Source organism: Notolepis coatsorum (genome assembly GCF_963971535.1).
Source record: "Notolepis coatsorum genome assembly, chromosome: 1".
Taxonomy (NCBI): domain Eukaryota; kingdom Metazoa; phylum Chordata; class Actinopteri; order Aulopiformes; family Paralepididae; genus Notolepis; species Notolepis coatsorum.
In genome coordinates this window covers 71,004,856-71,030,377 of record NC_140165.1, presented here as the reverse complement: position 1 = coordinate 71,030,377, position 25,522 = coordinate 71,004,856, and the positions used below count along the sequence as shown (strand labels likewise).

The 25,522-nt window shown below is 42.3% G+C and overlaps 1 protein-coding gene across 1 annotated transcript; it reads left to right on the top strand.

The window, feature by feature from the left end:
- On the top strand, positions 1-25,305 carry LOC311237866 (tubulin beta-4 chain-like; the record flags this gene model as incomplete). Its single annotated transcript, XM_084325843.1, has 4 exons — positions 1-57; positions 959-1,070; positions 1,180-1,290; positions 24,245-25,305. 4 exons carry the CDS (start codon positions 1-3, stop codon positions 25,303-25,305), a joined length of 1,341 nt encoding a protein of 446 aa, XP_084181969.1.
- Positions 25,306-25,522: the final 217 nt, after the last annotated feature.

Genomic DNA, 25,522 nt, shown 5'->3' with positions numbered 1-25,522 from the left:
ATGAGGGAAATTGTCCATCTCCAAGCCGGTCAGTGTGGAAACCAGATTGGAGCCAAGGTTAGTAAATAGTCTGTTTAATATCCAAGATAAAGCAGAATCCTCGGTCGACGGTTAGTTCAGAGCCTGGTGCTTTGTGTGCATGTCTGTAACCACAGTACCACACCCTGCCGTTACCAATGTCACTTGTGTATGAGCTGGCCTTCATTGTTGCACGTTGATATTGTGGTGATGTTTTGTCAAATCACTTCGCATCATTTCATTTAGCCATTTTTGCGACATTATTTGATGACGGTTGAAATGTTTGTTGTGACGACGGTTGACATTTTTTCTCGAAACTATCCAGATTATGTAAATTATGAAGTATATTATAAGTATTTTGGCGCATATGTTTTGGATTACTAAATGAAGACGTATATTTTTTAAATGAATACGTTTAATTTAACGTTACTATACATTTGGCCCACTGCAATGTGCAAAAAAAGAAGTAGGTTTAACGTTATTCCTGGGGACAACTCGATGCCATCATTTTAATTAAAGTATTGCAGTTGTAACGAAACTCCCAACGACCTTAATCGTCGCACTTAAAACATTATTGTGATGTTTTTCTTTCATAATTAATGCTCAATGGCCTGCTCTTTATGGAATTCATTGAGCGTGCGCCGCGCCCCTGATGTGGGCGGTTAGTCAATGACATCAGCACAAACATTTCAAAATGGTCGTTTATGGATTTCAGCCAGCGGTTCCCAGTGCTGCACGGAGGGAGATTTTCACATTTCTGCGCCAGTGATAGACAGTCTACTAATGATGACGACATGTGTTCTAAATTGTGACATTTTTTATATATTACGTAAACATGGAAGTAGTTGATCCCCTGGACTTGGAAGAATAATAGGGTTTTTGCCATTGCTCGTATATTATTGCTTAATGCTTACCTAATTCAATGACTTATCTCTTTCAGTTCTGGGAGGTGATTAGTGATGAACACGGCATTATTGACCCAACGGGCACATACTGCGGAGACAGTGACCTGCAGTTGGACAGGATCAATGTCTACTACAATGAAGCAACGGGTAACTTTTAATTTTGGGAATTCCTAATTGGATGATGATGACATTCCATTTAGCCGAGTTCAATTGCTGTTGTGTTTTTCTGACTTGCTCTCCCCTCTCTTAACCCTAGGTGGTAAATACGTGCCCCGTGCTGTGCTTGTTGACCTAGAGCCAGGGACTATGGACTCAGTGAGATCCGGACCCTTCGGCCAGATCTTCAGACCAGACAACTTTGTGTTCGGTAGGTAATGAAATTGTCATAGATTGTGTGACAGACACAATGTGATTGTATTTGTTTTATTTAGTTGCAGTGCCATGTTTGGCCACTAAGTGGCGCTCCATTGTTTGTGCCTGATGTAGCTACAGGTTTAATTTGATTTAACCTGAGCCAGTGACTTCTTCACTTCCTGTTCCAACTGACGTCAGACGGCAGCATCAAGGGTCAACTTGTTATAGTAGTTTCCCTAGTAACGATGTGGCTAGTAGTTTTAATATAGTTGTGTATATTGAATAATGCTGTATGGCCATAGTCCTTATGATAAGAGCTACAGGTGTCTCTATCTATCTCAACTCCTATTAGAGATAGAACCCTGTGGCCGCTCGATATCCCCCGGCGAGGTGCTAAACTCGCCAAGTTCTCGAGTCAATTACTAATCCTAATCACGCCTATTTCATAGTCACTAGTTAGTTATATCCAGTTCATATGAAATATAAGCGTAGAAGAGTTGTTAACCTCTTCGTTATGTGTAATAAACTGAATGTCTGTTTGGGAAAAACTCCTTTCATCAAATTGTCATATTCACAACACTATGCCTATAATAATAATAGGAAAAAGCCCCAGAATAATAATCATTTGTAAGCCTGATGATATTACTACTCTTTTGATAAGTAGTACTACTAATAATAGTGTAATATTAGCGTAACAATATTAATAATAATTTGCAAGCCCCAGAACCTCCGATCAGTTTGACAGACCCTTAAATCCGTGGCCTGATCGTCCGGCCCTGCAGTGGCCAGACTCTCAAATTCCCACAAATCTGATAGGCCCGTCGCATCTAGAGATACTGGTGCTTGCAAGCAAAAATTTGTTATATATATATATATATATATATATATATATATATATATATATATATATATATATATATATATATATATATATATATATATATATATATATATATATATATATATATATATATATATATATATATATATAATATATTCATTTATATATTATATCATTTATATAACTTTAGCTAAAAGCAGTAACCAGCAATTGATCTAATCTGCATTTCAGGCTACCAGAACATAGTCACCTCAGATGAAAGCAGGGCGCGGCCAGCGTCTTGAAACATTGTGATAGAGCAGCACAAGAAAACGCAGTCCACGAATTGGATAAAAGTATTTTAACAAAGTTGGTTTAATTAGAAAAAGTAAGTTTACAAAGAGACTGTTGTCGTATATTCTTAATGAATATCTAAGGTCATTTGCAGTGCATACAGGTTGCTAAATAGAGGGAAGAAGGAAAAGGAGAGAGTGATAGAACCATGGTCCTCATCCGACTTAGTCAGATGAGAAATAAATGTGTATAGCCAGACAAAAGGAACTATGGTCCAAACTCATATATTTGCCTCGGCGGCCAAGAGTGGATAATGCATTAGTTACATACAGGAATTTATTTCAGCATAATACATGATTGTACAAAAGGTTTGATGAGGTTAATCAAAATAGCCCAAAACATGGTGGCTACATCAAGACATTCTTGCACATTAATAGTATTCATGTTATGTATGAAATAGACCAATAGTACTCGTTGCCACCACATGGTAAACCTGGTCTAAGATAGACATCTTCCTCTAAGTTATCACAAACAGTGATTATTCCATATACAGTTTACTTACGTAGCGGCAAAGTAGAACCATGGTCGGTGGGCGATGGAGGCGCAGACTCAGACCCCCTGGGGAACGGTCGTGGCGGGTCATGAGCTGGCCTCCCCTCTCCCTTACCAATACCTTATTTTATAGGCTAAATGACTTCCCTATTTTTAACTAGTTTAACCATTCACAAGTATCTAAACACAGGCGGTCCTTAGATGACCTTCTTGGGGGAGGCTGGTCCGCCTCCCCCCCTGACTTCCTCGTTGGTGGCTAGCTGGCCCCCCCCCCCCCCCCCCCTCCTCGATCTCCTGGCCGGTGTCTTCCTTTAGTGAACAGAGGGGGGGTCTGCTAACTCAGACCTTTTAACCTTCCCTAAATAGGGCTTGTGCAATGATTCAATGGCCTATCTAGCATTAACCCAGTACAGTCATTGCTTCTTAGGTTAATACCATTCAGTCCACAAGAGCCAGCACCAAACCCCATCTACCAAACTGACACTTTGTATTACTCTATGAAAGGAAAATGCTTTATTATTTAACCAGCTTTGGCATTCCTAAAATGGTAATCTATTATTGTATAGATTCAACCACATTGGTCTTGTCTCAGAGGCATCTCCGCTTTCAGCCTCTTGTGCTGTGCTTCAACCGTCACATGTCTAGAAGGTGTTTGGTTCATGGGGGTTTGAAATGGCGCCTCTACAACTGTGTAAACAACCTTATCATGAGAGAGGTTTTGCCTGGCAACTCCTCAGTAATGTACTCTGAGAGTCCATGTAATGCATGCTTCATTTCACTATTAAAGCATTATTTTGAATTAACTATTATAACAGATATTTTCAGTTTCAGGGTTAATCTAACAGTCTGTTCAAGTCAAATATACCATACTGTCTTGGAGAAGTCAAATCCAGGAATAATAAGTATAAAACAAAACATCTTTCTCAAGCAGACAAAGAAAAACTCTTGGTTTAAATCATCTAAAAGATTTAGCTAAGAGCTTAGCATAGCTCTTCAAATCTAAAGACAGAGTATTGTTATAGGGACTTTACTCTGAAAAATAACCAGACTAGGTTCCATACACCGCTAAACCTTGTCTGATGCTATACAAATCTTGATCTGACTCAGAGCGAGCGAGCAGAGCCTTATATACTTAGGTCTGCATCATATAAAAACCTCTTACTATTGGTCCGAAAACATAGATGTCATTCTATTAACCAACCAACACACGATACCTAAAAAATGACCACTCCTCCCTCTTCCAGCCGTTACTGTAACTAAGAAAGTAATAGATTTCTTGTGGCTGTGGAAAGCCCCTAATGCATCACTGTCATGATTATGCATGTTTCCAATGGTCTGATTTTTACAGAAAAATAGATATACCATATAATATACATGTATAATACAGTACTCATATACTTAAACATTGATTGATATGTTTTACACATCATACATATGTAAAACATCATACAGAGGTTCTTCCTCTGCTTCAGGACTGCAAGGGTTAAAACCATGCAGAACCGATTCACTTCTCCTTGCTGACCGTCAAGGTCAGCACACTGTAGCCACATTCCTGGCGTCACGAACAGTAACAAGAGGCCCTTTTCTATCCATTCTCTAGTCTAGGGTTATATAAGATATAGTATAGCCATACAAGTTACAGGTATATATTTTATAGTTATATAGTTATACAGGTTACATAAGTAGGAGGAAGAATACAAAAAGACATTCGTCATAAATCACTGACTTTCAGTGCGCATTTGGTGCTTAGATCAGAGGCCTACTTGTCCTGTTATCAAGCTTATAATACATACTTATATTTAATCCTCTATATATACATGTTAAATGCTCAATATACCACATCATACAAGTGACAGAGAGAGCCTATAGTACAAGTTGTACAGAATGAATTGGATTGGAATGATTGGAAGGCCCTGGAGAACAATATACAAGATATATGATACATGGTCCTTTAGCATGAATAGCCTGTACGCTTATATATATATATACAAATATATACAGATATATATACATGTACAGTACAGCATAATACATCATACAAGTGCATCATAATCATAATTATAATAGTATATATCATAATCATAATAGTACATCATACAAGTGACATAAGACAGAGAGGTAACAGGATGTCAATATAAAAAGTGTCACTAGTTGTTTGTGAGACTTCAACACCCCCTCTGTCATCCTGGTCCTGAAGCACGGCCACTGTCCTAATAACGTCTGTGAGGGGGGACGGGATGGCAATTGCGGGGTTACGATGGCTGTGACTCTCAACACCCCCTCTGTCATCCTGGTTCCCTGGCTGGATGGCCCGACAGGATAGGGGCCACGGCGTCGCTTGGTAGCTGGCGTGAAGACTTGCATCTGTTGTTCCCGGCCAATGCACCACTTGTTGCCGTCTGAAGAACACAATGTCATAGTTCCATGGTCACCCCCTCTGACCTCTTGGATCTCTGTCGTAGTTTGAGGTAGGTCGAATTGTCACTTCTCGGGCGACCCCACGGGTCCCGAGAATTGTAGCAGCAGTCCTCTATTGAAGCGTGGTTGGCCTGGTCGTGTGACCCTGTCCGTAGGCCATGCAGGACATCACAGATACAGTCCACAGAGGATACATTTCTTTTCCATCTTTCAGGCCCACTCTGGGCTCTCGTCGCCTTGTAACTTGGGTCCAGGCCCATGTCTCCCTGTCTCCATGTCACAGGATATGCGGGCATAATATCCCCTGTTTCATCGCCTGCCAATTCTCCTTCACCTTGAGTCCTCCAATCCTGAGCTCCAGGTCGAGCCCAAGAGTGACTGAAAGGAGGCCCCTTGCTTATAGGTCTCAGTTTGGCCGGTTTAGCTCTCTTGTTCCGAGGTCTAGGAGGTTCGCCCCTTGGGTACTGAACTCTCTCCCTAGATCTTGACCAAGATGAGGACCTTGAGGATGCTCTGGAGCTTGACCTATCCCGGTATTCCTCCATTTCTGAGTCCTGATCTGGATCAGTATACTCCTGTTCGCTACTTGCTGAGTCGTCCTCCAACTCCGGGGGACAACCCACCCGTCTAAGAATGCTCCTGGCCTGAGATAGGGCAGGTTCTGACCCTTCAGGTTCGAACTGTACTGTCGATCTCCTTGTGTACTGGTCTCTTCTCTTGTACCGACGTGCTACAACACGGAGGTCTCTCCCAGTGTTCTGACGTGAGCACTACCAACAGTGAGGTCTCTTCTCTTGTACCGACGTGCTACAACACGGAGGTCTCTCCTTGTGTTCTGACGTGAGCACTACAACAGTGAGGTCTCTTCTCTTGTATCGATGTGCTACAACACGGAGGTCTCTCCTTGTGTTCTGACGTGAGCACTACAACAGTGAGGTCTCTTCTCTTGTACCGACGTGCTACAACACGGAGGTCTCTCCTTGTGTTCTGACGTGAGCACTACAACAGTGAGGTCTCTTCTCTTGTATCGACGTGCTACAACACGGAGGTCTCTCCTTGTGTACAATAGGCTGTGGGTCACAAATAGAGCTTTTTACTCTAGTGTGAGAGACGGATCCTTCCATAGGGTGCTAATCACAAAGTAGAGCTTTCTACGGAAGTGTGATATTCCCGAGTAGAGCTTTCTACTCGAGTGTGACTTTAAGCCTTTTTTAGGCTGTTAGTCGCGAGTAACCGTTACTTCAAGTTGTTTCTTATCAACCCTCTCTTGTTCCAGATCTCCCGCATTAAGAGGAGTCTTGGTTGAAGAGGTTTGCTTGCTGATAAGACCAATCTTGAGTAAGGTTTTAACTCAAATCTGTAATTAATTTTACTCCAGAGGCACCCGACAGCAGTCATTCCAGTTCATATTCTCTTGGCTGTTAATACCTATTCAATTAGTATAAAGCCCAACTCAGGGATGTTCTAAGCCCCAGAACCTCTGATCAGTTTGACAGACCCATAAACCAGTGATTTAGCCGTTTAAGCACCACAGCGTCCTGCAGGCTGAAACTTCCAAGCCCCCATAAATCTGATAGGCCTGTCGGATACAGAGACCCTGATGCTCGCTCTGTCCCCCCGCGTCAAGGTGCTAAGCTTGATGAGAGTTTGCAGAGTCTCATTTTTATCCATAGGCACTGGTGAGTGTACATCTCATGCAGCTGATATGGTTGGTACGGGTGTAATCTACCAAATGGTTGCTGTCAGGAAAACCCCTTTGCCTTGAATGAAATAGATTACCAATTTTTTCGTCCTCTTTACTCTGGTTTAGAGAAAAGACAGACATCTTTACATAGTATACCTAAAATGTATACAAAATGAATGTAGTATTCTATACCCCATAGGAGTAGTATATAGGAGTATAGGAGTAGTATACCCCACTCCTGGTACCAGTATTCTATGTCATGTTTCTTCCCAAATGACAATAACACTATATTATTCCTCTCGACAGATGAGCTGAATGTCAAGTGCAGTTTGCACTTGTTCGAGTGTCATGTGTCAGGGCCCCAGGAGGTAAGGATACTATTGATGTTTTTCCTTTCAGGCTTTGGACTTCTCCCTTTTTGCCCTCATCTCTGCTTGCTGCTCTGGGGTTAGTGCCCCCCAATCGTCTGTAGATAGGAATTTGGTGTCGGAAGACTCCGTTTTCCCTGTTCTTTCCTTGGTCGTTTTCGGGGGGAACTCCTGGGAGGCCCCCCTTTTGTCGTGTTTTGAGTAGGTCGGTTTAGCTTTAACCATGTTCCTGTGCTATCCCCACCTGGGTGTGTCTTGCACAGGTGGAGTGGAGCTCAGGGCTTTCAGGGTTAGTGAAACCCCCTGAGCCTTCTCTTTCAGGGCTTGGAGGCAGAGTATCTGGTGTTTCCTCATATATCCTCCCTTGTCCTGACCGGGGCCACGTAATTTGGGCCCTCTGGTCTGAGTGACTCACTGCTTCCCTTGGTGTTCCCGAGGGACCAGACCATGTCTGGTTTCTGTACGCCAGCTCGTTCATGACCTGTGTGAGGTCTCCGACCATAGTGGGCTCGGGTTCCTCGAACAGGTTTCCTCAGCCCTTACGATAGTGTGGTGGTCATGCTTCAATTTGAGCTCTGCGCACTGTGTTTGCTTGGTATTTATCCAGGATCAGCAAGACCACCGCCATGGACGCGGCTGGTATTTCCTGGTAGGCTTCCAGGAAGCACCATATGCTTGTATTGGCATTATAATGCCAAATCCCTATTCCAAACAGGGTCATAACTAGGCTTGTTATGCCTGCGTCCTGGGCTTGTCTGAAAATGTTCCTGTAGTATGCCAGGGGCACTCTGGTTTGGGTTTCGATGTCCGCTCCTGGCAGCACGTCCTGCATGGCAATTGTCAGTATCCCCGCGTAGCCCTTATTTCTAAGGAGGTAGGGGGCTCCCACCAGCACTGCCGTCTTTAAGGAGGTTATGAGGTTGTCCGGCCACCACACACCAGTCGGCGTAGCCGGGTCCTGCCATATCCTGTATGGTTTTTGCCATTCCTCCTCCATGACGTCGGCCTGGGTTGGCCGGGTTAACTACAAACGTGTGGTTCCCTTTTGGTACAAAGTTTTGTAACCATATGGAACAGACCCATAGGTGCTGTATGTGCTTCGGGTTTCCTGGTTGAGTTCTGGGTTTAATAGCACAAGAGATTTCATTTAATCTTGACATGCCAGGTGGCATGGTCTGTTCCCCTCGTGGGGAGTTTGGTTTAGGTATTTGGGGCAGTGGGTTCCACTGTCCCTGAAGTCCCAGACTGTCGGGCCAGAATGCAGGGGCCGTAGCTGTCGTGGCCTTCCGTGTTCCAATTACCGCCTGCTGTACAGGCGGCAGCTCTGGGTATAGTGATTCGCTTGGTTCTGTGAAGGCCTCACTTCCCGCAAATGTTTCAGGGGACTCAGGGTGTTCTCCCCGATCTCCTAGGTAGTCTAACCCCCTGCCGGGTGTAAAAACTCCCAATCCATCATCCGAGGGTGAATCCTCGTCCTCGTTGACGTGGGAATGATTGTGAGACATCCTTAGCCTGCTGTAGACTCAGGCTATGTAGCCTCTTGTAGACTCGGCTTCTGCCGACAACGCCAGCCTGTATGATTGCGCTGGTGCCTCTTTAAACTGCCCGACACAGTTGCTGGTTCCACTTCCGTCACAGTAGCAGGACTTTGCTCCTGCTAGCTTATGTTCACTTAGACCCTTTGAACCTCCCTTACCAGGGCGCAGTCCCACCACCGCCTGTTGAAGCCTAAGGTTCGGGGGGCCTAATCCCCTCCCTAAGCTTCTATTAGCACTGGCTAGTTAGCCTGCTGTTAGCATCTGTTAGTTTCTGTTAGCTTCTGTTAGCACTGGCTAGTTAGCCTGCTGTTAGCATCTGTTCACTTAGACCCTTTGAACCTCCCTTACCAGGTCACAGTTCTAGGCTAGGTCCCTTTCCACCCCTAGGCTTTACCATCCAGACTCCTCTGGACCGACAAGCCTTAGCTTTCTGCTTCCCGGCATTTTCTTTTCAAAAACACCGATCACAGAAACACTACTCGCTTACTAACTCATTTGGTTTCAGCTTATAGTGGCCTGACTGTACATTGAGCCGAACGCGGCGGCCATTACCATGGTCTTACTGCCATATGCGATCCGACCGGCAGGCGACCCAGTCGATAGCGATCCTAGACCCCGTAGTGGTTGTTGGCCACCCAGGTAAGAACCGACGGTCTGATCCCCACCCCACTTTGCTTTGGGTATGGAAACTTTGACCGTTTTCACCCGCCTTGCCTGTTCACAGAGGTGCCCGTGCACTTCTGCTAGGTGTGGACTGTCATCCACGTACCACGTGTTGCCCCCACACTTACGTGCGACACACACGCCGACTAGACGGTACCACGGTGCTATGTTGATTCATACCTCATCAGACACGAGGGCCATTCAGTATCTCCCCAGCACTATACAACATATTTTAACGTGCCATCGGAACTTCGCAGTCCCACCGCCGCCTGGTGAAGCCTAATGTTCGGGGGCCTAATCCCCTCGCTAAGCTTCTGTTAGCTTCTGTTAGCACTGGCTAGTTAGCCTGCTGTTAGCATCTGTTAGCACTGGCTAGTTAGCCTGCTGTTAGCATCTGTTAGCTTCTGTTAGCACTGGCTAGTTAGCCTGCTATTAGCATCTGTTAGCACTGGCTCGTTAGCCTGCTGTTAGCTTCTGTCAGCACTGGCTCGTTAGCCTGCTGTTAGCATCTGTTAGCACTGGCTAGTTAGCCTGCTGTTAGCATCTGTTAGCTTCTGTTAGCACTGGCTAGTTAGCCTGCTGTTAGCATCTGTTAGCACTGGCTCGTTAGCCTGCTGTTAGCTTCTGTCAGCACTGGCTAGTTAGCCTGCTGTTAGCATCTGTTAGCACTGGCTCGTTAGCCTGCTGTTAGCTTCTGTCAGCACTGGCTAGTTAGCCTGCTGTTAGCATCTGTTAGCACTGGCTCGTTAGCCTGCTGTTACCTTCTGTCAGCACTGGCTCGTTAGCCTGCTGTTAGCATCTGTTAGCACTGGCTAGTTAGCCTGCTGTTAGCATCTGTTAGCTTCTGTTAGCACTGGCTAGTTAGCCTGCTGTTAGCATCTGTTAGCACTGGCTAGTTAGCCTGCTGTTAGCATCTGTTGGCACTGGCTCGTTAGCCTGCTGTTAGCTTCTGTCAGCACTGGCTCGTTAGCCTGCTGTTAGCATCTGTTAGCACTGGCTAGTTAGCCTGCTGTTAGCTCCTGTTAGCTCTGGCTCGTTTAGCCGGCTGTTAGTATCTGTTGGCACTGGCTCGTTAGCCGGCTGTTCGCTCTGGCTAGTTAGCTCCCAGATGGCTCGGGCCAGTTAGCTTCCAGTTAGCTCGGGCCAGTAGCCTCTTCCTGCCGACAACGCCAGCCTGTATGATTGCGCTGGTGTCTCTTTAGGCCGTCTCCAGTCATTAGAGAGAGGGTCTTCTTGTCTGTCTTCAGTCCAACTTTGCGGCTTTAACCGCTCCACCAGCAATGCCCACAAAAACGCAAATGCCTTTAATTTGCCACTGCGTTCCTCCGATTGCCATACAGATCAATATCCCTTGTCTGGCGCATTCTAAAGCGGAAGGTTATGACTTCCTAGGTGCTCATAAGAGCATATTCAAGTAATGTTTAAACTCACTTCTGTAATCTGTTCATTTCAGAGTTCTCCGTTATCAGTATTCTAGTTTGTTTCTTTTATTTGGCTGTTTATCCTATACCGATTTCAGCCCAAACGCAGGGACGCCATGATAAGAGCTACATGTGTCTATCTATCTCAACTCCTATTAGAGAGAACCCTGTGGCCGCTCGATATCCCCCGGCGAGGTGCTAAACTCGCCAAGTTCTCGAGTCAATTACTAATCCTAATCACGCCTATTTCATAGTCACTAGTTAGTTATATCCAGTTCATATGAAATATAAGCGTAGAAGAGTTGTTAACCTCTTCGTTATGTGTAATAAACTGAATGTCTGTTTGGGAAAAACTCCTTTCATCAAATTGTCATATTCACAACACTATGCCTATAATAATAATAGGAAAAAGCCCCAGAATAATAATCATTTGTAAGCCTGATGATATTACTACTCTTTTGATAAGTAGTACTACTAATAATAGTGTAATATTAGCGTAATAATATTAATAATCATTTGCAAGCCCCAGAACCTCTGATCAGTTTGACAGACCCTTAAATCCGTGGCCTGATCGTCCGGCCCTGCAGTGGCCAGACTCAAATTCCCACAAATCTGATAGGCCCGTCGCATCTAGAGATACTGGTGCTTGCAAGCAAAAATTAGTGATATATATATATATATATATATATTATATAATTTATATAACTTTAGCTAATAGCAGTAACCAGCAATTGATCTAATCTGCATTTCAGGCTACCAGAACATAGTCACCTCAGATGAAAGCAGGGCGCGGCCAGCGTCTTGAAATATTGTGATAGAGCAGCACAAGAAAACGCAGTCCACGAATTGGATAAAAGTATTTTAACAAAGGTTTAATTAGAAAAAGTAAGTTTACAAAGAGACTGTCTTGGAGAAGTCCAATCCAGGAATAATAAGTATAAAACAAAACATCTTTTTTCTATTCTACAACCTTCTAGAATATAATGCTATAAAGTTCAATAAGGCTTTAAAAAAAACATCAGCCACATCTAAAGGTACAAGCATGACAAGGTTATTCTAATATTTTAAATAATTACTCCATTGATTTAGTTATTTGCATAATGTAGCTCTAAAAGTCTCTGTTTTTCTCTTTATTCATTTTTATTTAATTTTCTTTTTTCTCAGATGAGTTTTATTTTAAGTCTCACTCTTTTTGATTTTCTCTTTTACTTCTATTTTTTTTATTTATTTTTTTGATGGCGTTCATATTTTTCTCCACTCTTTTCCTCTTTCTGATTGTTCCAACATAAGTTAGTAGAAGGTTCAAATGAATATATCAATGAAGGTATATTTTTCATTTTTCACACTATTGTTATTACATTAATGGGAAGGCGCAAGACCAAAAAGCGACATTCTATTGAATTAGCATGGGAAGATTAGGGTTACAAAGCTCATCTTGGGCAATCTGGTGGCTTAAGGGAGGGAGTCATACGCGTAGGATGTGTCTATGGAACACAGTCCTGTACGACTCTCGGTGGGAGGGGGGATTAGGGGATTTTTATTTGTATATAGTATGTTTTTAAGCTCGGCTCTCAATGGGACCTCAATAGTTGGATGTATATCTATTGTTGCTTCGCACTCCAGAAGCATTACCAACAACTACACAACAACATGTATAGATTATGGCTAGTTCGAATATAATGATCTGGAACACTGGGGGAATAAATAATCAACACAAACGCAAAAGCGTGCTCACACTGATGAAAAAAAAACAGGTTGACGTGGCTCTGCTAAGCGAAACGCACATTTTAGAGAAAGACATAGATACGTTAGCGGACAACACATATCATAACATTAGTCACTCTTCCTTTGGAACGAGAACTCGGGGAGTAGCCATAGTCGTTAGACGGAAGTTGAATATTGAATTGAAGGGAGTATGGTCTGATGCAGATGGTCGGATAACTATAGCTAAGATTGTACACAAGAACAGGAAAATAGCATTGGTAGCGGTATACGCCCCAAATTTGTACGAAGTTGGTTTCTTCACTACACTTACCAAAGCAATGTTAGACATTCCCTATTACTCATTTATAATTGGTGCGGATTTTAATGCCATTTGGAATCCAAGGATGGACAAATCTTACCCCTCCTTTTCCAACGAACAAAAAAAATCATCTAATGCATTAAAGGATTGGTCGAAGATTACAGGTGTAAATGACTTATGGCGATCACTTAACCCCACAACCCGGAAGTACTCTTGTCGATCTGCGAGACATAACACATTATCCAGAATAGATTATGTTTTTGCATCCCCGAGACTATTTGATAAATATGACGTGGAAATGATTCCCAATGCATTATCAGATCACTGTTATTTACTCCTAGAAGGAACATTTGGTATACTATCTTCCCGAGCCCCAAGATGGCGATTTAACTCGATGCTGCTTAATAACAAGGAATTCATTACACAACTCAAAGAAGCTCTTACAGTATTCCTACGGAGGAATGCAAACTTTTAATCATGATCAAGGATTTCACTGATAGCTTTTCCTCCAAAATGCGCAAGAATCGATGCTCAAAACTGGCTGAACTGGAAACACTTTACTCAACGTTATTTAATTCTTTACAATACAATAACTCGATTCGACTGGAAAATCAAGTTAATGTACTAAAAAAAGAGATTAATGCCATATACAGACAACAATCGGAAATACAAATACGCAGCACAAGACAACAGCATTACTCTCAAGGTTCTAAACCAAGTCACCTATTAGCTATGCGATTAAGAGTTAATGCAAAATTTGCAGATATAACTACCATTAGAGCACAACAAGTACTTGTTACAGACCCTGAAGAAATAAACGCGACATTCAAAGAAATCTACTCCAACTTGTATAAATCAGAAACGACCTTAGATCAAAACAAAATGGACACATATCTTAATCAAATTAATCTCCCTAAACTTTCAGAGGATGACGCTAAACAGTTAGAAACACCGATCACACTAGAGGAACTCAAGAAGGCCATATCCGAAATGCAAAGTGGTAAGGCTCCTGGAAGAGATGGTATCCCACCAGAAATGTACCTCTCTTGTTGGGACATAATTGGACCCTTATTATTAAATATGATTTTATACTCCGTCAAGGAGGGGAACTTCCATAAGAACGACAATATTGCACTCATAACAGTCCTCCTTAAAAAAGACAAAGACCCCACTGAGTGCGGTAGTTATAGACCCTTAAGCCTCCTCGGAACCGATATCAAATTTTACTCTAAGGTATTAGCCATCAGATTACAAAAGCATATGACGTCTTTAGTTCATTCGGACCAAACTGGCTTCATAAGAGGCCGCTTGATCACTGATAACATAAGACGAATACTGCACGTACTAGATGCTGACAAGGACGACACCATACCTAAGGCGATGCTGTCCCTGGATGCAATGAAAGCTTTTGACAGGCTGGAATGGTCGTATCTATGGGCAGTATTAGAAAGGATGGGGTTAGGTAAAGGTTTCATTGATATGATTAAAGTAGTATACAAAGACCCATCGGCCATGATTACAACAGGTATAATCACCTCCGGAATCTTTCCGGTATCACGCTCAGCTAGACAGGGTTGCCCTCTTAGTCCCGGACTATTCGATCTATCATTAGAGCCTTTAGCACAATATATAAGACAATCCCAATCCATAGAACCAATCGTAATCAAGGGCACACAACATAAAATTAGTTTATATGCGGACGACGTAATACTGTTCATGCAAAACCCCAACACCACATGGCCTCATCTGCTCGAGTTGATTGAGGACTTTGGAGATTTATCGGGATTTAAGATAAATTGGCCGAAGTCGGCTTTCCTTCCACTTAACACCCCTGCAAAAATAAATATAACCCTCCCAGTAGAGATACCTATGGTAAAACACTTTAGATGCTTGGGAGTGGAAATATTCCCCACCATAAGACAAACAGTGAAGCACAATTACATAAAAATCCAAAACAAAATCAAAGACGACCTTGATAGGTGGTCAAAACTTAAAAACTCAGTACAGGCACGGATATCAATAGTTAAGATGGACGTACTACCTAGAATCAACTTCTTCAGCTCAATGCTACCGTTACCCCCTCCAGAGGGTTACTGGAAAAAATTACACTCCTCCACATACAAATGTATTTGGAATATCAAACCACCACATATAAAAAGATCCACCGCACAGAGAAACAAAGCAGACGGTGGTATGGCATTTCCAGATTTTTTCCACTATTTTAAGGCGTACACTTTAAGGCCATTGACAACATGGTTTGATCCCCAAGCATTAGTATCCTGGAGAAAATTTGAAGAAAATATAGTAGCCCCACATAGACTGAAGGACATAGCATACACTAAATTATCAATTAAGCAATGCGAACGGAAATTTGGCCCCATAATTACTCATGCGATCCGGATATGGCGTGAAACACAAAAAAAACATTCTAATCCACATAAATGGCATAATCATACTCCCTTATTCAATAACAATGCACTCTTGATTGCAAAACAACCTATAAGATTCCCTATATGGGAAAAGCAAGGCATACACTCATTAGGTGATGTTTTTAACAAACAGGGTTTCTGTAGCTATGAAGAAATACGCAAAAAAATGTATCTCACCGAGTCCACAATTTTTTTTTACACACAGTTATTGTTATGTTTGAAGTCTCACGTGTTCCATTAAAGATACCAATTGAACACCACAGATACCACAAATTATTCTATGAAAGAGAGACATCGAGAGGTTTTGTTTCAGATTTTTATCATCAATTACTAACGTCCTCATATGAAACCCTCCACCTAGACTCCGTCTGGAGGAGGGATATACCAGACCTGGAAAGCAATTTTGATTGGCAAGAAGCCTGGGCAAATGTTCGATTTACATCAAGGAACCCGGACCATCAACAAATAAATCTTAACTATATTCACAGGACATACTTGACTCCTATAAGACTGAAAAAAATGGGTCTTAAACAAGACTCCAAATGCTCCGTATGTACAAATGGGGATGAGGGGACATTTATGCACATGTACTGGGACTGCCCACCAGTTAAAATATTCTGGAAAGAGGTGACCCAGCAATTATCAAATCTCTTAACTCTGAATATACCTGTACACCCCTCTGTACTACTGCTGAATGATGTTTTTGAGTATGCAGTAAATCCACAGCTAAAGAGATTGGTTTTATCGGGTATCACAGTGGCTAAAAAGCTGATAGCATCACGATGGTTCCGACCGGAAAAAAATTGCAGAAAGGTCTGGATTATTACATATATCGATGTGATTTATCAAGAAATATCTACAGCTAGAATTTTGGGTCTCAATGAATCCAAAATGACAATGTGGTTAGAAGTGGTGGAGAAAATAAAAGCTAGCATATAATGGTAGTGTCTGGCTAGGAGCGAGGGATAATGGATTCATTATCCAATGGGGGGTCCGGGAACGGGGGGTACTAGCTAGAGCATATGTGTGTAGGGTATTAGATAGCAGGTATTGGGGGTATATCCTGTATAAGACATTTAACTATATTAGTTGTGTTTTGTATCCACTACACTTCCGGTTGCTACTGAACGGACGTGTTTTTGCGGACCTCCCAAACTTTCAAACTTTAGACTATTTTCTTTCTTTCTACCATTTTTTAACCAGTGATCTTAACTGATCACTGTGACTTTTGCTCTTATCGTTTATGCTGTTGGATTTATTGGTTTTATGTGACTTTTTACTGGACGTGACCTAAGCTATCGGAGCTTGTTGTTGCCATAGCTACAGCTACACGCTACAGTACTCACAGTGCTAAACTCCCCCGAGGAAATGGCTCCAACGTCAGATGTCGCAGAAATGCGAACGGAACTGAAGACCATCGAGATACTAGTAATGGATCTTCTCAAGCGTCAAACGGAGCTCATGTCCAGGCTGGCTAGCATGGAACAAGCGGACGCAGGCTGCACCAGTAGTCCCTCCTGGGCGACAGTGGTGAGGGGCCGAAGGAAGCTCTCCCTTCCTCTATATGATCCCGTTGATTCACCTCAACTATCAAACCGATTCAATCCTCTTTGTAATGATCCCAGCCTCCTAGGCTCTCCCTCGTTTCCGTCTCCTGCTGCTAGTAATGTAGCTTTGCTCAAAGACTATCCGATGCTAGCTACTAGCCTAGCTACTAGCCAGGCTCCAAGCGAAGCTACCAGGACGGCGGCCCTCTCCAGCTCACAACTCAACCATGGAAATATATCTGCAACCCAGAGCAGAAAGCGCTCTGCCCTGTTTGCTCTCGCATCGCCAAACTCCCCAGACTCACGCGATGGGTCAGACTCCCCAAAGTTTAAACGTCCTCGTCTGCGGTGCTCTGCAGCCCATGCCAGTATGATCATTCAAACGGCGAGTGTCATCGATGGAAATGCCGCTGTGAACGAGCCCCTACACACGGCGCTGCTGCCCGACCAACCATCAAACCCCGCCAACAATGCAGACGCTACTCCTGCGGCTTTTCACCATAGAAACCTGGCCATCTACGACGGGGAATGCATCCATGAACAGCCAGAGATCCTACTCATCGGAGATTCCATCACCAGGTTTTTGCAAATACCACACGGCATTACGTATTGTTTTTCCGGTTTAAAAGTTACTGACTTACTTGAGTGTACTCCCGAAATCATCAACAGATATCCGTCCGCCCACACCGTTATCATTCATATCGGAGCAAATGACGTAATGGCTAGACAATCCGTTAAACTCCAATCTGACTTTGAATCACTAATACTCACTATTGAAAGCCTGGGTAAAATATGCATTGTGTCTGGCCCCATTCCATCCATAGGTCGTGGATCTGAGCGATTTAGCCGTCTGTTCTGGTTGCACAAATGGCTACAGACCTACTGTACTACTATAGGACTTTGCTATATAAATAACTTTGATCTGCTCTGGTCCAGGAAAGACCATTACAGACCCGATGGCATCCATCCAAACATATCAGGGGTAAATGTGCTAATACATAACGTCATACAAAGTGTAGCATCACTGGCCTGACAACCAACCATATCTAGCTCTGTAGACTATATACAGAAGCAGCCTAAGCTACAAAAAAACACGTTGAGTGTCATCCCGATTCTGATCACCAAAAGACTAATCAATTACTCATTATCACGTCCCATATGTAAATCTAACCTTATCAATATCAGTGTTCAACCACAGACTATCTCACACCCCACTACAGAACCCGTACAGCTAAAACTAGCACTGTTCAACGTTAGAGCGCTGAAACAAAAATCATTTCTGATAAATGAACTCATAGTAAAACATGGTGTACATTGTATGTTTTTAGTAGAGACATGGTTAGACAATATCACTGGTGTAGCAACACTGATTGAGACCTGCCCTTCCAATTTTAAATTCTATCAATCAAACAGACAGAGTGGGAGGGGAGGCGGAATAGCAGCAATCATCTCCACTCAATTTGTGTGCAATGATATTGACCTGGGAACATTTGTATCATTTGAATACCTTGCTATTGTATTGAAAACAGAAATGCCAGTAATATGTGTGACATTGTATCGAACACCAAGGTACTCGCCACTCTTCATACAGGAATTTTCAGAACTCATATCGATCTGCATTACCAGGTATGATAGAATCATTCTTAATGGAGATCTAAACATTCATATCAACAAAAAGGATGACCCCAGGGGTTGTGAGTTTCTGAACCTACTGGACAGTTTTGGACTGATGCAACATGTTCACGAGGCCACCCACCAACATGGCAACACTCTGGACCTACTAATAACAACAGGGCTAAACATTGAGAATGTATCAGTAAAACAAATTCCAATTTCTGACCATTATTGTGTGTTCTATGGTACAAGCCTAATATTACATAAGACCAGAAGCGAATTCCTAGTTCACAGAAGGCTTCTGGACGCTAGAGCTGAAGCAAAATTCTCTAGTATGATGAAATCATATGACCAATGCAGTGAATCCTCCTTAAATCAGAAAGTGCAAAACTTCCACAGCACATTGTCAACAGTGTTAGATACTGTTGCCCCTCTGAAGGTTAAAAAGGTAAAAACTGATAGAATCTCTCCATGGTTAAATAAAACCAATGTTAAAGATAACAAGAGAAAATGTAGGATAGCCGAGCAAAAATGGAGGAAATTCAAACTCACAGCTCACTTTAATTTATACAAAGACGCCATGGGCGCATACAATAAGGCAATACAACTTGCGAGAAAGGAATATTTTTCCAAAATGATCTCAGAAAATATGGGTAACTCCAGGGTACTTTTTTCCACCATCGACCGGCTGATTAACATACCACCCCCCCATATACCGCAGCAATCAGCCACAAAATGTGAAGAGTTCGCAGTTTTCTTTAATGAAAAAATATCATTGATTAGAGCAAGCATTACCGCTGATATAGATCTGGCTGTGAGTGAAAACCCACCTGAGATAACTATGGGGGAATTCACATGTATTACATTACCTGACCTCTGTAAGATTGTCTCTGAGTGTAATTCCGCCACCTCCTGCCTCGATCCTATACCAACAGCATTTCTCAAGCGGGTGTTCGATAGTGTCTCAAATCATGTCCTTGAAATCATAAATATGTCTCTTCAAACAGGCACTTTTCCAGATGCATTTAAAATGGCTGTAGTAAAACCACTACTAAAGAAAACAAACTTAGATGTAAACGAACTAAAAAGCTATAGGCCAATATCGAACCTTCCATTTATCAGCAAGATATTAGAAAAGATAGTCTCAGTACAAATAAACTCCTTTCTCAAAGATAATAACATCATGGAGGAATTACAATCAGGTTTCAGAACAAATCACAGCACTGAAACTGCCCTTACCAAAATAGTTAGCGACCTCAGGCTAAACTCCGATGCTGGCAAAGTCTCAATTCTTGTCCTATTGGACCTTAGTGCAGCGTTTGATACGATTGACCATAATATCTTGATCAGACGTCTTGAAAGACTGGTTGGCTTTTCCGATCATGTACTAAATTGGCTCATAACATACATTAAGGGGAGAAGGTTCTATGTTAAGCTTGGAGACAATGTATCCGAGGAACATGACAGCAGCTTTGGAGTTGCACAAGGAAGCTGCCTTGGTCCATTACTCTTCTCACTATATATGCTGCCCCTCGGGGACATCATTCGAGACCACAATGTATGCTTCCATAGTTATGCTGATGATACACAGCTATATATCTCCGCAGAACCAAATAACACTACAGCCATACAGTCCATTACAAATTGTCTGTTAGCAATAAACAAGTGGATGAACAATAACTTCCTAAAATTAAACGAAAGCAAGACCGAAATCCTATTGATCGGCCCAAAAGCGAAAAGGGAAGTGCTGTGTGAAAACCTGGGGAGTCTGTCATCCTATGTAAAGACTGAGGTTACAAGCCTAGGTGTCATCTTGGACTCAGACCTGACCTTTAAGTCTCATATAAATAAGGCCATGAAAACGTCATTCTTCCACCTAAGAAACATAGCGAAAGTAAGACCTTTCGTAAATAAAAAGGATGCAGAGAAACTTATTCATGCTTTTGTATCAAGTCGGCTTGACTATTGTAATGCACTGTTCACTGGTCTTCCCAAAGCAACCATTGGGAAGCTTCAGCTTATCCAAAACTCTGCAGCTCGATTACTAACTCATACAAGGAGAAGAGAACATATCACTCCAGTCCTGGCCACTCTGCACTGGCTTCCAATAACTCATAGAATTGATTTTAAGGTCCTTTTCCTAACATATAAAGCTCTTAATGAGCAAGGCCCAAAATACATAGCAAATTCCCTAGTTAGTTATCTGCCCTCAAGAACGCTACGGTCATCCACTACAGGTTTACTAGACACGCCCAGAAACCAAAAGAGGATAGGAAGTATGGCATTTGCCAACTATGCCCCAAAACTATGGAACACACTACCAACACACATCAGAAACGCCAGCTCCATACACATTTTTAAAGGAAAATTAAAAACGTACCTATACAGTCTAGCTTACAAATAGTTATGGCTTGGAAAAACCTGATGGATCCATGAGGCTAGGATAAGCCTTGTGGACCCAACTTTTTAGATGAAGGAACGGGTACATACGCACACAATACACGACCACTGATGGATCCGTAAGGCTTGGAAAAGTCTTGTGGACCCAACTCTTTAGATGAGGGAACGGGTACATACGCACACAAGACGCGGCCACTGATGGGTCCATGGGGCTTGGATAAGTCCTGTGGACCCAACTCTGGCCACTGACCACATGAGGGAACGGGTACATACGCACACAATACACGGCCACTGATGGATCCATGGGACTTGGTAAAGCACTATGGACCCAACTATGACCACTGATAAAAACGTAACTACACTAGCGTTATAAGAGCTAAACATTGCTACCTACCATACAAGTGCATTTAGTGCACTTCCGGTTGCTACTGAGCGGACATGTTTGTGCAGACCTGTTCTCCCAAACTGGTAAGCAAATGACTGTTTTTACGTTATTTTCATTTTTACGTTACTATTATTATTATTATTATTATTATTATTATTATTATTATTATTATTATTATTATTATTATTATTATTATTATTATTATTATTATTATTATTATTATTATTATTATTATTATTATTATTATTATTATTATTATTATTATTATTATTATTATTATTATTATTATTATTATTATTTTTCTTGATCACTGTGACTTTATTGCTTTTATCGTTATATATGCCTATATTTGTGTACAGCACTTTGAGCTACATGACATGTATGAAAGGTGCTTTATAAATACTTACTTACTTACTTACTTACTTACTTACTTACTTACTATATGGTGATTTCATTGGATGTGCACTGTTAATAATGCTTGTATATCTTATCGTGTGTTGTCATGTTTGTTTATATGTTTGTTTAAAAAATAATAAAAAAATAAAACACAAAAAAAAAAAAACATCTTTCTCAAGCAGACAAAGAAAAACTCATGGTTTAAATCATCTAAAAGATTTAGCTAAGAGCTTAGCATAGCTCTTCAAATCTAAAGACAGAGTATTGTCATAGGGACTTTACTCTGAAAAATAACCAGACTAGGTTCCATACACCGCTAAACCTTGTCTGATGCTATACAAATCTTGATCTGACTCAGAGCGAGCGAGCAGAGCCTTATATACTTAGGTCTGCATCATATAAAAACCTCTTACTATTGGTCCGAAAACATAGATGTCATTCTATCAACCAACCAACACACTATACGTAAAAAATGACCACTCCTCCCTCTTCCAGCCGTTACTGTAACTAAGAAAGTAATAGATTTCTTGTGGCTGTGGAAAGCCCCTAATGCTTCACTGTCATGCTTATGCATGTTTCCAATGGTTGATTTTTACAGAAAAATAGATATAGCATATAATATACATGTATAATACAGTACTCATATATTTAAACATTGATTGATATGTTTTACACATCATACATGTGTAAAACATCATACAGAGGTTCTTCCTCTGCTTCAGGACTGCAAGGGTTAAAACCATGCAGAAGCGATTCACTTTTCCTTGCTGACCGTCAAGGTCAGCACACTGTAGCCACATTCCTGGCGTCACGAACAGTAACAAGAGGCCCTTTTCTATCCATTCTCTAGGGTTATATAAGATATAGTATAGCCATACAAGTTACAGGTATATATTTTATAGTTATATAGTTATACAGGTTACATAAGTAGGAGGAAGAATACAAAAAGACATTCGTCATAAATCACTGACTTTCAGTGCGCATTTGGTGCTTAGATCAGATGCCTACTTGTCCTGTTATCAAGCTTATAATACATACTTATATTTAATCCTCTATATATACATGTTAAATGCTCAATATACCACATCATACAAGTGACAGAGAGAGCCTATAGTACAAGTTGTACAGAATGAATTGGATTGGAATGATTGGAAGGCCCTGGAGAACAATATACAAGATATATAATACATGGTCCTTTAGTTTGAATAGCCTGTACGCTTATATATATATACACAAATATATACAGATATATATACATGTACAGTACAGCATAATACATCATACAAGTGCATCATAATCATAATTATAATAGTATATATCATAATCATAATAGTACATCATACAAGTGACATAAGACAGAGAGGTAACAGGATGTCAATATAAAAAGTGTCACTAGTTATTTGTGGGACTTCAACACCTTATTGTATCATTTGTAAATAATAAATGAGTTTGTGCCAAATCCCAAAAGTTATGTCTAAGCTATTGTGCTAAGCTATCCTGGTACTGTTCATGCTGACAAATTGACATCACACAGCCAGACATGTTACATTTAATGTTTCCACATGTCCTGTGCAATGGTGTAAAGTATTTTTACTCAAAAGCAATGTACCAAGGTTCATTTTTGAGGGAACTTTGTACTTCTACTGTACTACATTTCAATGGAAATATTTATCAGTTACTTTGAAGAAATATAATTTTTCATGCGAGACGTGTCATGGGTAGATGAAGCTGATGTGCTATTCTATTCACATTTTAAGTCTTGTCAAACTTCAAGAGGACATTGATGGGAGCAACCATAACTGGACCACACATAAAAACTAGAATATATACACGTTACATTTTTATACTTAATAAAGAAATCCTTTATATTCAGTGGCTAGTTCTAGCTGAAGCCGAACTAGAATGGAGAATTAAGACAACTTCCCTCCACTAGTCTGAGGGTCCACCTTGGGCAAGTGTTGGTACCCTCTCTAGCCTCCCTACCTAGGGATACAGGGGCCACACTGCCTTGTGTGTGTGCATAGGGATACGCAAAGGCTAAGGGGAGAACCGTGAAAGAAAACCGCACTGCCTTGTGTGTAGGAATATGCAATGGCTAGGTCCTCACTGACAATGGGGTTACCTGTAAGGAAGGGCATCCGAGGTAAAAAACTAGCTACAAACCAAAAATAATGACTCCAGTGGCGTGGAGTCATCGTCCGTCCAACTTCACTGTAGTGGGAAAATAGGGACGTAAAACAAAGATGATGATGATTCAATATCACTTTCTTTCTCTTACCAAAGTAGAATTGTGAATTTTAAGACCTGAGGTTTTCATCTGGGTATTTCTACTTTTTTTACTTGGTAAATGTAAATAAACTATCTTCCACCACTGGTCCTGTGAGATTAGTGCTGATGTGTTGTTGTTGTTTGCAGGCCAGAGCGGTGCAGGTAACAACTGGGCGAAGGGCCACTACACGGAAGGAGCGGAGCTGGTGGACTCTGTGATGGATGTGGTGAGGAAGGAGGCGGAGAACTGCGACTGCCTGCAGGGCTTCCAGCTCACGCACTCCCTTGGCGGCGGCACAGGCTCCGGCCTGGGCACCCTGCTCATCAGCAAGATCCGTGAAGAATATCCAGACCGCATCATAAACACGTTCAGCGTTGTGCCGTCGCCCAAAGTGTCGGACACAGTCGTTGAGCCTTACAATGCTACACTGTCGGTCCACCAGCTGGTAGAAAACACAGACGAGACCTTCTGCATTGACAACGAGGCCTTGTATGACATTTGCTTCCGCACCCTCAAACTTACAACCCCCTCATACGGCGACCTCAACCACCTGGTGTCGGCCACCATGAGCGGCATCACCACCTGCTTCAGGTTCCCCGGACAGCTCAACGCCGACCTGCGCAAGCTGGCCGTCAACATGGTCCCGTTCCCCCGGCTGCACTTCTTCATGCCCGGGTTCGCCCCGCTCACCGCCAGGGGCAGCCAGCAGTACAGATCCCTGACAGTCCCAGAGCTCACCCAGCAGATGTTCGACGCCAAGAACATGATGGCCGCCTGCGACCCCCGTCACGGACGCTACCTCACCGTGGCGGCCATTTTCCGCGGCCGCATGTCCATGAAGGAGGTGGACGAGCAGATGCTGAATGTACAGAATAAGAACAGCAGCTACTTCGTTGAGTGGATCCCCAACAACGTGAAGACCGCCGTCTGCGACATCCCTCCCCGCGGCCTCAAGATGGCGGCCACCTTCATCGGCAACAGCACGGCCATCCAGGAGCTGTTCAAGCGCATCTCCGAGCAGTTCACCGCCATGTTCAGGCGCAAGGCCTTCCTCCATTGGTATACCGGAGAGGGCATGGATGAGATGGAGTTCACAGAGGCGGAGAGCAACATGAACGACCTGGTGTCAGAGTACCAGCAGTACCAGGACGCCACCGCAGATGACGAGGGCGAGTTCGAGGAGGGAGAAGAGGAGGATTTAGCTTAAATTGGGTGTAATGGTGCCTCTACCAAGCTGTGTAATTCACTGACCTGTCAGATGACCTTTCCAGTGTGTTTCCATCATCTGTCCTTATGTTTTGTCACCTTTTTGCTGGCTCTTCTCTTGTCTGTTGATGAGTGTAGTTCAAAGAGTTCCACTATCTATTAAAGATAGATTGATGGGTGGGTGTAGTTCAAATGGTTCCACTATATATTAAAGATAA